Below are 17637 nucleotides of genomic sequence, written 5' to 3'. Positions count from 1 at the left end.
GACACTTTCCACCCTCAACGGCCGCCATCTTAGTGACGTAGATGAAGCTAAACGGAAGCTACGGTCGGTTGCAATCAGCGATAAAAAGTAGTAGAAGAAGAAGTTTTCGAGTCATTTCGGGTAAGTGTGTAGCAACAGTGTTCGATTTGAGACAGTACTACACTGTCCAAATTTCAGCACTGCGCAAGTAAGTGCACTGTCTTACAGTGTACCGTAAAGCAGTGCACTTAGAGAGGTGCGCTACTTGCGACACAAGGGAGTATAAGAAAATAATACAAGTACAGGAAGTAGAAAAGCTAACAAGGCAGTTGGTTTTTTGGTTCACAACATCTGCACCTTCAGAAGACATTCCCAAGTGAAGATACATTCTGGTTCGGAAATTTTCAAAGATTCCAAAACCATTTTTTCATGTATCAAAGTATAGGAAATCGTTGATTTTTACTCTGCTGCTACACACTAACAGGAAATGACGCGACAGCTTCTTCTTCTTCTACTACTATTTAACGATGATTTCAACCAGCTGTAGGAACACTATCGCCACCTGCTGGCAGCACGTTTGGTTTGGATCAAGAAATATGAGAAACGAAATATTGGCGAGATATTTACGCCGGTATCAGCACCGAAGACGTGACATACTCCTACTGCTGGCTGAAAATGCACCTAAAAATGCACCTGAAAACGCACTCTATTTAAGTTGTAGTGACATAACTTCCGTTTACAACGTCAGAAAGTGTCCATCGATCCATACTCAGTTTTGTGCGTGTTTTAGTGACAATTGAGTGTGTATGGAGCATTACATTTCACATACTAAGAATTGAGACGCACTTATGCACTTAAAATACTAAATTTAAGTACGCAAGTATGCGATTTGAGACACAGCTCTGGAGAAACCCGGGTTACCTAACGTAACCATGGTTCTACGAATGAATGCGAGACCCTCCAGCCAGGCTTCGGTTGTGGTTTAGATGTTGATGAAGATGCCGTTAGAATGATTTTCTGAGCCATTTATATCAGACTGTCGTAAAAAAGGGCAACTCTTTAGCCTGCAGCTCAATTTTCGTGGCCTCCTGATGATTTTCAGAAGATTAAGGTCGGCACAGTTGCCTTTTCCTAAAGTTCTCTGTGATCCTGATTTTTGTGTTTTCAAAACTCGATGCAGCTCCGCCCGTCACCGGCTCTAATGATGCACCTACAGTTCTGAAGAAAGTCAAACAGCACCTCCGGGTTCACACTGATCTAAACTCAGGTGAACATCAAAGACTGATGTTCCTAAATGACATTTTGACACCAGCAGAGGTTTGTGTGTGTGTGTGTGTGTGTGTGTGTGTGTGTGTGTGTGTTTGTGTGTGTGTGTGTGTGTGTGTGGGTGTAAAGTGACGGTGAGCACATGGTCAGCACAATTACCGAACATCAAAGCAGGTCGGCCGATTCCGTCCAAAGCTCAAGTCGCTGAAGTTCCTGAATGGACGCTCGGAGCTCCGAAAACTGCACAGCCGGACGGAATCTTCCACGCGTCGCTGTAAAGCCGAGGAAAACATGACTTGCAGCTCTGAAGGTGTGTGTGGGTTTTTCAACTGGCAGGTGTAAGACAACCACAGCTCCAAGTTCGCTTTTGTTTTGGGGGATTTTTGAAAGTTACTCATAAACCAATGTGAGGATATGTGTTTTTGTTCCTTTGATATCGAGTGAATTTGTCCTTAAAGACGATTAAATTATACTTTGAGCATTACGTGATTTTGTTTGGAGGCATTTGGAGGAAGAAGCTCTTGTTACCAATCAAACTTTTTTTTTGTTTATCGTACGAAATGGAGTCAAAAGTCTTGTTTTACATGAAGGATTGCGCAATAAATTATTATTGCGTTAAAAGGGCTAAAGTCTACACAATGTACCAAATGCCAAAAACTTTTTTTTATCACTTTTTGCTATTTTGTTTATCTAAAAATATCAAGACGGTTCTTAGTATTTTAAGGAGTATTTATTTCTAATAATCATCTTCCGCTTCCGGTGAGCCTTTGATCGGCTGCTTGAAACGTAAGCTCCTGCAATAATTGCCAAAAACAGTCGTTTTAACGACTACTTGTCCGGATATTATGCTCATATCACTTAAGATATGTCTCAAGCATCTCGGATCTATGATCGTGATGCTCTTCTCAACATCAGAGAGTCGATGGAGGACTTCACTCGCGACAGTTACCAACGTCCGGTGAAAGTGTTTCCGGCTCCGCTTCTCATCGACTCGGACTCTGTGGAATATCGTTTGATCTCTCGAGTACCGGGCGATTTCCACAAGGGATCGAGTCGGGCTGGAGTACAGGTCAGGATGAGACGTGCAGTTGCGATCGCTCGGAACAACTCTGACGTCATCGAACGTCATCGATGTTTGATCGACATTCCTCTCACGGCAGAGTATGACGACACATCAGCGCTGCCGTCTGTCCAGACCTCAATGAAAGGTGGTAAGATTTTTTCATTTCCTCTCTTTAATTCGACTTTTACAACCGAGTTGAACTTCAGTGACAGCTGGTACCCACGTGACCGCTGTTCGCTTCAAAAGATCCCGCTCTGCGCGCCTGTCAGTGACGCGGCGTCGTCAGTGACGTCATCGGTGCTGAATGTGGGACTTCTTAATGTTCGCTCCATTACTAATAAATCCTTTATTCTTAATGATCTTTTCACAAGAGTTAATTTGGATTTATTATGTCTTTCTGAGACTTGGCAGAGAGAGGAAGAGTTTATTCATCTGAACGAACTCTGTCCAGTAGGGAGCGCTGTCCTGGGGAAGCCTCGCCTCTCTGGTCGTGGAGGAAGTCTTGCTACTGTTTTTAGGGAGAGTTGTTCTTGCAAAGTGATTCAGACACAGGAATTCACTCTTGAATCTCAGATGATCTTGGTTGGTTCTACAAGACCTTTCTATTGTGTGTCAATCTACCGTCCGCCTGGTCCTGCGGCGATGTTCTTGAAAGACTTTAGTGACTTCTTATCTTCCATTATTCAGATGGAATCTGTTCTTATTCTTGGAGACTTTAATCTTCATGTTGATGACGTCACATCTTGTTCTGCTAAAGAACTTTTAACTTTAACTGAAGCCTTTAATTTTGAGCAACATGTTTCTGAACCCACTCATCAAAAAGGCCACATTTTAGACTTAGTTTTTACTCTTGGCCTGGACATTTCTAATGTATCTGTACATGATGTCCATCTGAGTGATCATTCTCTTGTCTTGTTCAACCTGGACTTCATCCCTGAACCTAAGCCTTTGAAAGTTAGGTCTCAGAGGCGTGTCATCTCAGCCGATACTGCAGACAGTTTTTCTGCTATGTTTGACCGTCTTTCCTTTGATGACTGTCCAGATGTGGACAGTTTGATTCACTGTTACACTGATCATTGTGTTGAAATACTGGATCAAGTGGCACCTGTTAAATCGAACTTGAAAATTCAGAAAAAACGGTGCCCTTGGACAAATGAAGATCTCCTGAGTCTGAAGAGACTTTGTCGAAAGACTGAGCGTCTCTGGAAGTCTACTAAACTTGAGGTGCACAGACTTCACCTCAGGGATCTGTTGACTTCTTACAATGAGATGGTAGAAACTGCTAGATCTGATTACATCAGAAAACTGGTAGCAGCAAATAGGAAAAACCCCAAAGTTTTGTTTGACACGATTAATTCTCTCGTGTCTCCTGCTCCTCAAATCACGCCTGTCTTCTGTGAAGCTGACAGCAATGCATTGTTGAGATTTTTCATTGACAAAATTAAATTGATCAAAGAGAAAATCTCTCCCCCTACTGTCTCTGAGCCCATCTCCTCCTCTTGGTCATCCTTCACTGCTGTATCTTTGGGTGATATTTCAGCACTAGTGAACAAGATGAAACCCTCCTCTTGCTCAGATGACGTCCTTCCTTGTAGGCTTTTTATCAAAGTATTTGATGTAATTGGCCCCTGGGTTACCAATATGGTGAACCTCTCCCTTTCCACAGGGGTTTTTCCCAATGCATTTAAACATGCCATTGTGGAGCCTCTGCTCAAAAAAACAGGCTTAGACCCAACTGACCTCAGTAATTTCAGGCCTATTTCTAAGCTCCCTTTCTTGTCCAAGATCTTGGAGAAGGTGGTGTCCGAGCAGCTGTCTTTGTTCCTGGATCAGAGCGACATCCATGAGAAGTTTCAGTCTGGCTTCCGTAAACATCACTCTACGGAGACAGCTTTATTGAAAGTGTCCAGTGACATCATGATGTCGGCTGACTCTGGTAAATTCACTGTTCTGGTTCTCTTGGATCTGTCGTCAGCCTTTGACACAGTTGATCACCAGATCCTGCTGAGAAGACTAAGGGATGAAGTGGGACTGTCTGGGTCTGTGTTAGAATGGTTCTCATCTTACCTTTCTGGGCGCAGTTTTAGTGTATCTGCCAATCAAATGAGGTCTGAATCGGCAGATCTGTTGTGTGGAGTCCCTCAAGGTTCTGTTCTGGGTCCTTTATTGTTTTTGCTGTACTTGATTCCCCTTGGTCAAATCATTCAGAGATTTCCAGATGTTTCTTATCACATTTTTGCTGATGACATCCAGCTCTACTGCTCTTTTGACCCAACTGAGCCCCAAAGGCTGAACAGCTTAGTCAATTGTTTGCTAGAAATCAAACAATGGCTGAGTGAAAACACTTTACAGCTTAATGTGGACAAAACTGAAACTCTGGTGATTGCTCCTGATGATAAGATTCCAGGGTTGAGTCAGTACTTGGGTGACTTAGGTCAGTCTGTCAAACTGAGCCTGAGAAACCTGGGTGTTGTATTTGATAAAGACATTTCTCTTGTTCAACACTGCAGAAAACTGACCAGAAACTGTTTCCTTCAACTGAGAAAAATCTCTAAACTTAGGAAAATGTTGTCACAACATGATCTGGAGCTTGTAATCCATGCGTTTGTTTCTTCTCGTCTGGACTATTGTAACAGTTTGTTTTCATGTCTTAACAAGAAGGATGTGTCTCGTCTGCAGTTGATTCAGAACTCTGCAGCCAGAATTCTGACCCGCTCAAGTAGGAGAACTCACATTTCTCCGATCCTTAAAACTCTTCACTGGCTTCCAGTTTCTTTCAGGATCAACTTTAAAATTCTGGTTCTTACTTTCAGAGCTATTCATGGTCAGACTCCTCCTTACATCAGTGATCTGATCCAGCCTTACACCCCAGCTCGGTCTCTGAGGTCTGTGGATCAGAATCTACTTATGGTTCCACGCACACGGCTCAGGACCAGAGGAGAGAAATCTTTTCAGGCTGTTGCTCCTAAGCTTTGGAACGATCTTCCTCTCTCTTTGCGCTTGATGGATCTACTGACTCCTTTAAGAAACATCTTAAGACGTTTCTATTTGTTCAGGCTTTTCCTTGAATTTCTCGAACTCCTGTGTTGTTCTCAGTATTATCTTGATCTTTGAAGTATGTACTGTTTTGAGTATTGTTTTGATTGTTAAAGCGCTTTGTGACCCTGGTCTCGAAAAGCGCTATATAAATAAATATTACTTACTTACTTACTTACTTACTTAAATACTTTATTTGACTTATAATTGTCCAAATAATACTCTTTTATTTTTATTTTGTGATTTTATTTTTTATTTTTTCTTTAGCTCTTGTGTCGTCTCTGGGTCAAGGTCAAGGACCTGGTGGAGGTCATTCACCATAACCAAGAGGCAACACAAGGGATGCCAGAAACACATTTGTTTTCAAGGTTTTTGGGTCACATTGACCCTGAGATAACCCAAGGGTTAAAAAAACCTGTCCTGTCCAACTCGTATATTAATAAAGAAAAAAATCTGATAGAGACTCACATATGATTAGCCTCCCTCGTAATACTTTCCAGGTTTTTTTGTGTATTTGTTTTCTTTCTCATAATTTTTGGAACTTGTGGCAGAAAAAGGAAGGTTAAACCCGGTCAATAGCATGAGCAACCCTCGCTTGCTTTATTTTAAAAATGTATTTCATTCTACACATCGGACTTAAAAAACACACGTTTCAAATAAAGTAGGCGAAGGTTGCTCTTGCTATTGACCGGGTTTAACCTTCCTAACTCGTGCATGAGAACAAAAAAAATGTTTCTTATAACCACCAAAAAATCATTCAAAATATTGTCAACTTCCATTTTTCAGTTTTCAATTGAAGAGCAGCAGACGTCGTGTTTATTTGTAAGTGTTCATTTATTATACAACAGCCTGTTTTGTTTCAAAATAAACAAATGAATCGTGGTACTAAGATGACACACAAATCAAAACGACAGTGATTTCAAAACACTTCAGAACTAATTACAAAAGTAAAAAAAAAAAGAAAAAAGATAAAGTTTTCATCTATGACACAGATGCTTCCTAATAAACAACCACACACATTTGAAAAAAATTTAAAACAAATTCGGATAAACGTGAGCATGAACACTTGGTGGTTCCTAAAAGTCCAGGTCCGGGTCTGGGATCTGCTCCGGTGAGTTTTTCTTATTTATTTTTACAGACAACAGTGAAACTGTGGCACGAGTTCTCCTCCAGAGAATGAAACTAAAGTTCTACGTCAGCTGTGTTTCCCCGGGTCACTCCAGATGTCACACACACTCACACACACTCTCTAGCGCACACACACACACACACACACACAAACATGTCTGACCTTATTTGCAAAACATCAGAACGGGGGTGACTTTTACTCAAAACAGCAGAGGCTCACGATCCTGCTGCTGGTCGTGATCTTTCTAAAGTCGACTTTCTTGGACGTCTACTGATATGAAAACAACCTGAATGGTTTTTAAACTGACTTCGTCTCGATTGAAAAGCTTTTTTATTTTTTTGTTCGTGAAGATCACATGACCTTAGTTCAGGAACATAAAGTTGTAGAAATTACGACTGCGCAATATTTACAAACTTTCCGGAAAATGTAGCATCTGAAGCTAGCACGACGTAGCTAGGTCGGGAACTAAAAATAAAAACTTTTATTCTTTTTAAACAGAACCATCTGTTAATTAGGACGCAATAAAAACACTAAATGATGTTATAAATTGAGCAATGACTGAGCTGTGATAGAGGTACTAGGCTGGAAGTGGGTTGTTTTTGGAGCTACGTAGCATTAAGCTAACGGAAAAATTTGAGAAAAAATTATAATAAACAATATTGTGCAGCCGTAATTTAAAGTTTTTAATTTTTCCTATGTTGACCAACTCACATTTGTTCCCAAATATATATTATTTAAATCAAGCGTGATTCTCTTGAATTAAAGAAAAAAAAACAAATACATGCTAATGTGTTTTAAGTGTAGTTCTCACACATTATTTACATGCTTTGTGCAACATAAAAAAAACCCATTAACTAGAAAAAGACTTTTGATAGAGAGAAACAAACCGAGAAAAAAAAAACAACTAAATAGATAAGGAGGCTAATATACAAATTTGAAGTAATTTTAGAATTTTAACAGCAATTTCACATGTAACCACGTTTCAGCACACACAATATACAGCAGGGAGCGTCGCGCCACCTCCGTTAAAAACATCGTAAAAAGATGATTTGGCTCACTTTTCTTCCCCCGCACAATTTGTCGATTTTTTCAAATTTCACCTTTTTTCGTCCCACGACAATTTTTGTGCTTTTCTTGTCTATTTTGGTAAGTCCCGTCACTTCGCAATACACTGCTTTCCCTTGACTTTTGTGATGTATTGCTCAAGACCCCGTGAACATGACGTTAAATAAGAGTGAGTGGTTATGGATGTAGCCGGGTAGCTAGCTAGCTAGCTAACCTTCGTAGCGTTCGGTAGAAGTCGATACGTAGATACGTTCCTGAGCTATATACGAGAAAGTGACACTTAGCTCATCGTGGATCACGTTGAGATTCGGCGTACGTCATTTTTAAAAGTTTTTTACTTCTATTTCTGTCTCGGCACTTCCTACGTAATGACGTCAAGCGTCGCAAATGTATTTTTAAAAGCTTTTTAACGAGTGAAGGCAACTTTTACGGGACTATTTTAACAACAGGAAACAAAAAATCTTTTTTTTCTACTTCCTGACCGCGTGTCTTTGACCGCAACGGATCTTCCGAGCTACTGAACTAAAAATCATTTAACTGCACAATGCAAACCTTGCCAAATAAATAGCTGTTCAAAATTTCAGACGGGAAAAACTTTGAAATGTATTGATAACTCGTAACGTTAAAAAAAAAAAGTAGCATCGGACACGGTTCAGCCAATCGGCACCACTTGTAACCCCGTAACACAATCCCTGTCTTGTCCGTCTTTTTGTTAGTATAAATGTTCGGTGAAATGTTCGTTCACTCGTAAAAAAGGGAACTAAAAAGACATTGAGTGACATCATCTAGTAGGAAGTGCCCCGTACTGTAATGGTTTCTTACACCGAACAAAAAAAAAATGAACTCCTAAGTCAACGCTAAGTGAACCAAAACAATCGCTGCGGTCGACGCTACAAGCTAACAACGACTCTTAAGTGTATCTTCCGTGGGATCCTAAAGCCTTAACTCAACGTCTCCACATCTTTTCTTCATACAATTTATACAACTATTAAAGAAACTCTTGGGACCATAACCCAGAAAAAAAAACATATTGGGGGGCCACGGCACCATTTTCACACAAAAAAAAGATAATAAAGCAAATTCAGCGGATGGTTCGAGTAAAATATTTTTGGTGTGTATTCTCTGATCTAAACAACACTTATCCTTCACCCTCTATCTAGAGCTCAAACTATACACTTATCTGCTGCTACGGTGGACACAAAACCTTCTTCTTATCTTACACGGGGGGGTTAATTACAAGTCTATTTAAAGGAAAGGTAGGTGATCTTGAAGTAGCGATATTCAGTGTGATAGACATGTATAAGGCGTAAAAGGGCGCGGAATCGTACCGAAATCAAAAAAGACGATGATGTAGTAGCGGTGAGCTGAGCCATGGGATGATGGTCCAGTAACCATCTACAAAAGCATTTACATTGCTACTGACAGACCATATATGAAGGCATTGACAGAAGTTCAATGGCGTCTGTATTTTTAGGCACCGTGTTGACGTGAGATATGATTTTTTTTTTTCTTTTGTTGTTTTTCGGGGGGCGGGCGGGGGGGGGGGTGAAGCAAAAGAGTGTTCAGTGTCAGGAGGAAAGAAGAAGGGCCTAAAAATAATTTAAGGAAAATAAAAAGAGTCGTCGTCTGGAGCAGTAGAAAAGAAAAACAGAGGGCGTAGAAAGAAGGAGGGAAAAGGGTCCCGGGGTGGGGTGGGGAGGGCGCCCTCTGCAGTCTAGATGAAGTACTCCTTCTTCTCCTCTGCGTGCGCGTGGTTGCCCTCGGCGTTGATGATGGCGGTGTCGGCGTCGGGCGCGTCGTCCGCTCCTTTGGCCTCGTGAGTCAAGTACGTGCCTGCGGGGGGAAAAACAACCGGCGTCACGGGGTTGGTCGCCTGAAGATGCTGCTTTATTCATGAAAGATTCGGAGAATCTTTATGCTAATCTAGAGCGAGAGTACGAAGAGCCGGCGGAGATTCATTACCACGCTTTTTTAAAAAAACCTTAAGTATTCATTGATGTTTAATATCTCGCTCGTCTGGGAATATTGTGGTGGATCAATGCCTCATGATGACCTCCACAATGCACGCGAACGTTGGAAGTTCATGATCAACATCTTCACACACACACCACCCCAACACATAAAATGAATCACTCAACACCTCGACACAGAAAGAAAACACGCACTACCCCGACACGTAAAGAAAAATCACTCACCACCCCGACACAGAAAAAAAATCCACCCCGACACAACCAAGAACTTGGACACATGCCACCCCAACAGAGAAACACGCAAACCCCAACCCAACACACAAACCACACCATAAAACAGAAACACAAACAACACAAACACACACACCACCACAACACAGAAATAAGAAAACACATCACCCCGACACTGAAAAAAACCTCACTCGGCACCCCGACACAGAAAAAAACATGCACTAAACCGATACGTAAAGAAAAATCACTCACCACCCCGACACAGAAATAAAACACCACCCAGACATTGATAAAAAAGCACACACCACCCCTACAAATGAACACACACAGATATAACCCACGAAGAAATACACACACACCACAAGACATAAATGCATGCAGCAACTTACAAACACTACCCCAACACGCAGGCACACACCCAACAACTTGGACACACACCAGCCCGACATAGAAACACACAAACCCCAGCCCAACACACAAACCACACCCTAAAACAGAAACACACAAAGCACACTGCAACACAGAAACACACACTACACACAAACACACCACAAGACATAAATGCACGCAGCAACTTACAAGCAGTACCCCAACACACAGGCACACACCCAACAACTTGGACACGCACTACCCCGAAGCAAACACACACTCAACCCCAAACAGGAAAAATACAATTCGCCAATGAGCACACAGACCACCCCAACACATAAACAAACACCAAAGTCACACACACACAATACGACACAATATAGAAATACAGACACACAACTAAAAAGAAACACACAAAAAAAACACCCCACCACAGATAAAGACCATAGAAAAAGAACAAACTCAATCCACCCCGCAACAGGAAAATCAAATGCTATCGCATTAGCGTCTCATGCTAAGGACCATATGGTATGACTTGCGTCTGCTCGGTTCTACCTTTATGTCGGGCCAGGTATCTTCCCAGGACGATGATTAAGCACAAGGTCACGAAGACCACCACGGCCACGACTCCTCCGATCAGAGCGTGGTCGGTGCCGTGCTGCCCGATGGCGTTCGGATCTGAGGAGGCAGAAGGAGAACATTATTCAGTTTCACCGAGGAGAAGATTTTCCTGCTCGTCGTCGCGATTCCGTCGCAGTCACGAGGACGGAATGTTGAAGCGAAAGAAGAGGAGAAAGAGTGGAGAATAAAATGTAAAAAAGGAGGTGAATAATTCAAGGAGGACATGCAAACCAGAGCAGGAAGAGGAAGTTGATTCACGGTAAATAAATCATCCAGTCAAGAAGACTTTGTGTCTGTCGGCAGGAAGAAGATTCACAACAACTCTTCCCAACATGTTGAACACTTTCTCAACCTTGACCTCTTCACCTCTGCCAAGGAGGTCACGAGTCACCTGTGAGCTCAACAACTGAAGAACAAACTAATGAATGTGTTATAAGTATTTGGAATTATGCAAGAAGGAGCTGAAAAATGACCTATTTGTGTGTGTTGTGCAAGAAAGTATGAGGCCGCTGCTGCCACCTGCTGTTACGTTAAGGTCATTATAAGAAGCAACCATTTTTCAAAAGCTAAAATAGGAATTGATTTAAAACAAATGTAGGAATAACATTATTGGATAAAAAAGTAAGTAACTAAATATAAATAAAACAATATTATTATTACATTTTATAACAAAAGATAACATTTGAAACAACAATGTAAATCAAATGGAAAAAAAAATACATAAAAGTTTAAATTGGAAAAACATCCATAAATAACCAAGACAAACATTTAAAACAAATTGGATACAAATTGCATAAAAGTAATAGATTTGTAAATATTATAACTTTTTTTTTTCATGGAAAAACATTTAAAAAAAGCAAGGCTGAAATATAAAAAGAACAAGATAGATCAAATTAATCAAAAAATATATTTCTTGGGTATTTAAAAAGAACAAGATAGATCAAATAAATTAAAAATACATTTCTTTAGTATTTAACAAGGAAAAAACAAGGCTGAAATTTAAAGAGAACAAGATAGGATCAAATTAATCAAAAAGTACATTTCTTTAGTATTTAAAAAGTAAAAAAAAACAAGGCTGAAATTTAAAGAGAACAAGATGGATGAAATTAATCAAAAAATACATTTCTTTAGTATTTAAAAAAGAAAAAAAATCTGTTTATAGATATTTCTTTAATTAAAAAACAAAAGCAAAGATTACAATAAAAACTAGATAAAGTATTGCATTTCCAAACGTATTTACTAAGAATAAAAAAAAGCTATTTTTTAATAGAAAAACACTCTTTAATAACAACAATTTAAATAGAAACAAAAGGATACAATTGTAAGCGTAAAAAAGACTAAATTTGAATACAAATCTCGTAAAACATATTTACACTATAATAGTATAAATAATTTTCTTGATCATTATCTTGCATAAATAATCTTGATTTAAATCAAGATTTTGAATGGAATAATATGAAAAGGACAATTTTTATATTAGAATAAAGTAGGAAAAAACTTGGAGGTGAAACTTTTCTCAACTCGACTGTAATGAGATCTTTAATAAAAACCCGACACGTAATAAAAAAACTTCACCCGCGAGGATCAAACTTATCGGAGAAGATATCACATGAATCGCACATATTTGTGCGTCAGTCGCACAACGTGTGAAAGTTCGCACGTGCTCGCACAGCTACGACACAAGTGAGATTTGAACCCTCGACCTCACCGAGCAATAACTTCCTTTTAACAGAGTTTTTACCGAAGAGAGAAAAACTCTTCAGAAATAGAAGGAAGAGACATTAGAGGAAACACACACTAAGTCCTGAAATAAAAACCCGCCTGCAGACGGACTTATTTGATGAGTCAATTACGCTCAACTTTTATTTTGGCGGAGAGATTTTAAACTACCAATCTGTATCTGATGTTGCCAAGTTGGAGCTGAAGGACAAAAGCTTTGTGTGTCTGTGTGTGTGTGTGTCTGTGGTGTGTGTTCTTGATGTGCGTTGTTGGCTGAATCCGAGAAGATTAAATAGATTCTAGGAAAAACAAACAACTTTGTGTTTACGGTTCAACAAAAGCGACACATGAATTTCTCGCCGGAATATTTTTTCTTCCTGATATTGGGAAAATTTAAGCCTTTAAGTCACATTTTAATAAAAGAAGCAAACAAAAGTTTATCCTTCAAAGTTCCCTCTGGTGGTTTTTACTCGTCTCGAAAACGGGAATTTTTGGGAAAATCAACACAACTTTACATATTTGACAATCAGAGAGGAAATCGATTATTAACGGATGAAAATAAAAGCTTCGCAAATGAAAATGACTTTGGCATTTGTGTGTGTGTATGTGTGTGTGTGTGTGTGTGTGTGTGTGTTCTTGATGTGCGTTGTTGGCAGAATCCGAGAAGATTAAATAGATTCTAGGAAAAACAAACAACTTTGTGTTTAGGGTTCAATAAAAGCGACACATGAATATCTCGCCGGAAATTTTTTTGGGGAAAATTTAAGCCTTTAAGTCACATTTTAATAAAAGAAGCAAACAAAAGTTTATCCTTCAAAGTTCCCTCTGGTGGTTTTTACTCGTCTTGAAAATGGGAATGATTGGGAAAATCAACACAACTTTACACATTTGACAATCAGAGAGGAAGTCGATTAGTAATGGATGAAAATAAAAGCTTCACAAATGAAAATGACTTTGGCATTTGTGTGTGTGTGTATGTGTGTGTGTGTGTGTGTTATTGGTGTGTGTTGTTGGCTGAATCCGAGAAGATTAAATAGATTCTAGGAAAAACAAACAACTTTGTGTTTACGGTTCAACAAAAGCGACACATGAATATCTCGCCGGAATATTTTTTCTTCTGTTTTTTGGGGAAAATTTAAGCCTTTAAGTCACATTTTAATAAAAGAAGCAAACAAAAGTTTATCCTTCAAAGTTCCCTCTGGTGGTTTTTACTCGTCTCGAAAATGGGAATTTTTGGGAAAATCAACACAACTCTACATATTTGACAATCACAAAGGAAGTCGATTAGTAACGGATGAAAATAAAAGCTACACAAATGAAAAATGACTTTGGCATTTGTGTTAGTGTGTTAATGTGTGTGTCTGTGTGTTCACGTGTGTGTTCTTGATGTGCGTTGTTGGCTGATTTCGAGAAGATTAAATAGATTCTAGGAAAAACAAACAACTTTGTGTTTACGGTTGAACAAAAGCGACACATGAATTTCTCGCCGGAATATTTTTTCTTCTGTTTTTTGGGGAAAATGTAAGCCTTCAAGTCACATTTTAATAAAAGACGCAAACAAAAGTTTATCCTTCAAAGTTCCCTCTGGTGGTTTTTACTCGTCTCGAAAATGGGAATGATTGGGAAAATCAACATTTGACAATCAGAGAGGAAGTCGATTAGTAACGGATGAAAATAAAAGCTTCACAAATGAAAATGACTTCGGTGTGTGTGTGTGTGTATGTGTGTGTGTGTGTGTGTGTGTGTGTGTGTGTGTGAGGTTTAATGAATGGAAGCTATTACGTGTAATTCATAACACCCCCCCCCCCCCCTCCGGGGCCGTAATGATTCCTCTTCTCTTTTCTGTTCAACACTTTATTCCAAATTGTCGCCATAACTCTTCCCCGGGTGGCGCTAATGCGACGGGTCGTCAAGGCGCTGACTCGGCGATTGTCGTGAACGGACCCCGGCGTTTACGTATCGACGGAATAAGCGAACGACGGGTTATTTACGAAAATGAAGGGGTTTTTTGCGAAACAATACGAAGCGTTTCATTTATACGTGATTGAGAAATATGTGTTCGCGGCTCATCAACTCTCGCCCTCGAGCGAAGATCAATAGAAATGCAATAAAGTCGACTCAAATCCCGCAAGAGGAGGAAAATGATGGCTTCGCTTATCGAGTTTTCGGAAAAGGTTTCGCCCGGTTTAACGGGGGTTAAACACCGGCGTCGTGACAAACGAACGCCATATTTACGACTAAAAAAAAATCCAGATTAAGGGTTTCGGTTTAAATCCCGTTTGCCGAGAGACATTTTATGAGCCGGGAATTTGTAAGGTTTTAATTCATTGGTTTAAAGGGTTTCAACTTCAGAAACAATGCATGTCATTTAAAAACGTGAAGGCCTCCCACCACTAGATGGCAGTGTTTCCGAACCAACATACATGATACATGCTAAAATGAATCTTCTCCATGATGTCGATAAATGTCCAGATATTTTGGTTCAGTGGCGTTAGATATTTCGCATTTTCCTTTTTAAAAAAATAGTTTTCTTCCAATTTTTTCACCGAAAATAATCTTTTAAATGTACCTTAAAGTAAAATTATAGTAGAAGAAATAGTGTCATGAAGCACCTGAAGAAGAGCTATTGAAGAACGTTTTTGTAAAGAAAAAATACAAAAAAAAACGTATTTTTTTTAGTGTTAGAGAGTTAGAACATATAGGGATGTTAGAAACAAAAAATACACAGATATTTATCCTGGCGATTACCGAGTACGAGAGGATACAGTCGACTACAGCAGCTACTGAATCAGATTTTTGGTTGGTGGTTGGCACCTAAAGAAAAGCCTTTTGCAAATTCTCACCACCCCGAAACAGGAAAAAAACAAAAAAACACCACCTTGAGACAAAAAATAAACACTCACCACCCCGACACAGGTAAAGGATACAACACCTCAAGACAGAAAATATAACACTCACCCCCCCGACACAGGAAAAAGAATACAACACCCCAAGACAGAAAATATAACACTCACCCCCCCGACACAGGAAAAAAAATACACCACCCTGAGACAGAAAATAAACAGTCACCACCCCGACACAGGAAAAAGAAAATACACCACCCAAGACAGAAAATAAACACTCACCACCCCGACACAGGACAAAGAAAATACACCACCCTGAGACAGAAAATAAAAAAAAATCACCACCCCGACACAGGAAAAAAAAATACACCACCCTGAGACGGAAAATAAACACTCACCACCCCGACACAGGAAAAAAAAATACACCACCTTGACACAGAAAAAAAATACACCACCCTGACACAGAAAACACAAAAATTCTTAAGATTAGTGTACGATTACAGCCCTAGTAAAATTATTTCTATTTGTGAAAAAGGACCTACAAGGTATTGAATTAAACAATACTTTATTACTACAGCTACTACTATAATGACCTTTATTTCCACTTGAATTTACCTCATGCACGCACAATTAAATACACGTCAATTATTTGAAAGTATTTGAAAACATACACACTCGAGAGCATATTTAACTTGAGACCCCGGAGCTCCTTCATCTCCACCGTTGAAAAGGACGAGCCGTTAAAAGCGTCGGCTGCCGTTGATTTATGCGTCGCCACGGCAACCTCTCCTCGGCTTAAAAAAGTTTAAATCCGACTTCCTGCCATCAATTTTGTCCTGGACAATAAAAAAAAAAGGCTTCGCAAATATCGGCCACGTTCCGGTTCTGGACGCCGGAGGTGGTCTTTCTTTACCCTCGTAAACTCTGAAGGGAAACTAATGGAGCGTCGGGAAGTTTTAATGCGCGAGTACGAGTCTGGCTGCTTCACTGCTGCGCTCACATGAATAATTTCGGTGCTTTTTTCTGCGGCAATATTAGTCCACGAGGGGGGCGAGGGGGGTGATGGGGGTGATGGGGGTCTTGAGTCTGCAGTGTGAAGGTTGATTAAGCGAAGTCGAGGAGTTTAAATATTTTAAAACGGCCCAGAATCCATTGTTTCTGTCAGACCTTCAGCCCCAGAAGGTCGAGCTTGATTTTTTTTTTTACAAAACAATGAATATAAAAAGTGGTGCATTTTTGTTGAAGGAAACTCTCTTTCTTTTTGGGAATATTTTGGCTGTTTCGTAGTCAGTGTTGTGGGGTCATCGAGGGGTCACGAAAGAGGTCATTGGAAAAAAAGGGGTGGTTTTATTTGGTTTATTTTATTTTTTAGGGGCAGAGTTGTCATTTTTTTTTCATTTTTGATATTAATAATTAAATGATTTTTTTTAATCATAGTTCCCATATTTTGGCAAAGAATTTTGAACATTTTTTAAAAATGACAAAATAGAAAAATAATATGTATGAAAAACTTAAACAAGTTTTTTATCAAAAACAGAAACAAAAAGTATTAAACAAAAAGAAAAAAAAGGATAAAAAATAAATAAACGGTATGAAAAAAAAGGATAAACATATAATAATTGATAAAAAAGATAATGTGAAAGAAATTGAACAAAAAAACTGAAAAACAACAAGTTTATAAAAAACTATACGGGTTTAATGAAAAAACTACAGGATAAAAACTAGATAAAAAGGGAAATATAACTAGTACGAAAAACTAAAAGTATTATGAAAACCAAAAAAAACAAAAATTATGAAAGCAGAAAAATAATTTGTACGAAAAACAAAACAAAAAACGTGAAAACAGAAAAATAATACGTAAGAAAGATGAAAAATAAAACAACAATATGAAAACAAAAAAATAAACAATAGAAAAACTGAAAACAGAAAAAATAATACATAAGAAAGACGAAAAACTGAAAAAGTTATTATGAAAACATAAATATAACAAATACAAAAGAAAGTATAATGAATCAAAAAAATAAACAAAAAAATACAAAAGTAATACGTAAGAAATACGAAAACAATTTAAAAAAGCAACATTAAAAAAACAGAAAAATAATTGCAGGTACAACTGTCTAAAATACTTGTGTGTGACTGACAGTTCCGACGTCACATGTGCAGGACGAGCATCTTATCAGATCCGTGATGCAGGCGTGTCGCTGGGATGTTTTGCTCTCAGGCAGACGACTTTATTAAAAAGACACCGACGTCACGGGGCTTCACGCTTGTTTGGCTTCATCTGAGGCCGGCGAGGCGAGGCGGCAATAAATCAAGTCGACACGTGAAAGTAGATAGTGCGACTTG

At 39.1% G+C, this 17637-nt stretch overlaps 1 protein-coding gene and 1 long non-coding RNA gene across 3 annotated transcripts in view; one reads left to right on the top strand and one right to left on the bottom strand.

Moving 5' to 3' along the window:
- Positions 1–6161: 6161 nt before the first annotated feature.
- cadm2a (cell adhesion molecule 2a) overlaps positions 6162–17637 on the bottom strand; it is a 240924-nt gene continuing 229448 nt past the window's right edge. For both annotated transcript variants that reach the window (XM_087808253.1, XM_087808254.1), the window contains 2 exons: positions 10664–10786; positions 6162–9371 (listed from right to left, as the gene is read on the bottom strand). In XM_087808253.1, the coding sequence (XP_087664379.1) occupies positions 9253–9371; positions 10664–10786 (242 nt within the window). In that variant the 3' untranslated portion in view covers positions 6162–9252. The remainder of the gene's footprint in view (positions 9372–10663; positions 10787–17637) is intronic.
- Positions 15189–15588, top strand: LOC148065914 (uncharacterized). Its single transcript, XR_015713350.1, has 2 exons — positions 15189–15364; positions 15420–15588. It is a non-coding gene; the product is annotated as an uncharacterized LOC148065914 (long non-coding RNA).

The sequence above is a fragment of the Callionymus lyra genome, chromosome 14 (assembly GCF_982586985.1).
Source record: "Callionymus lyra chromosome 14, fCalLyr1.hap1.1, whole genome shotgun sequence".
NCBI lineage: Eukaryota > Metazoa > Chordata > Actinopteri > Syngnathiformes > Callionymidae > Callionymus > Callionymus lyra.
Note: the sequence above shows the minus strand (reverse complement) of the source record. Positions and strands in the feature narration are given on the sequence as shown.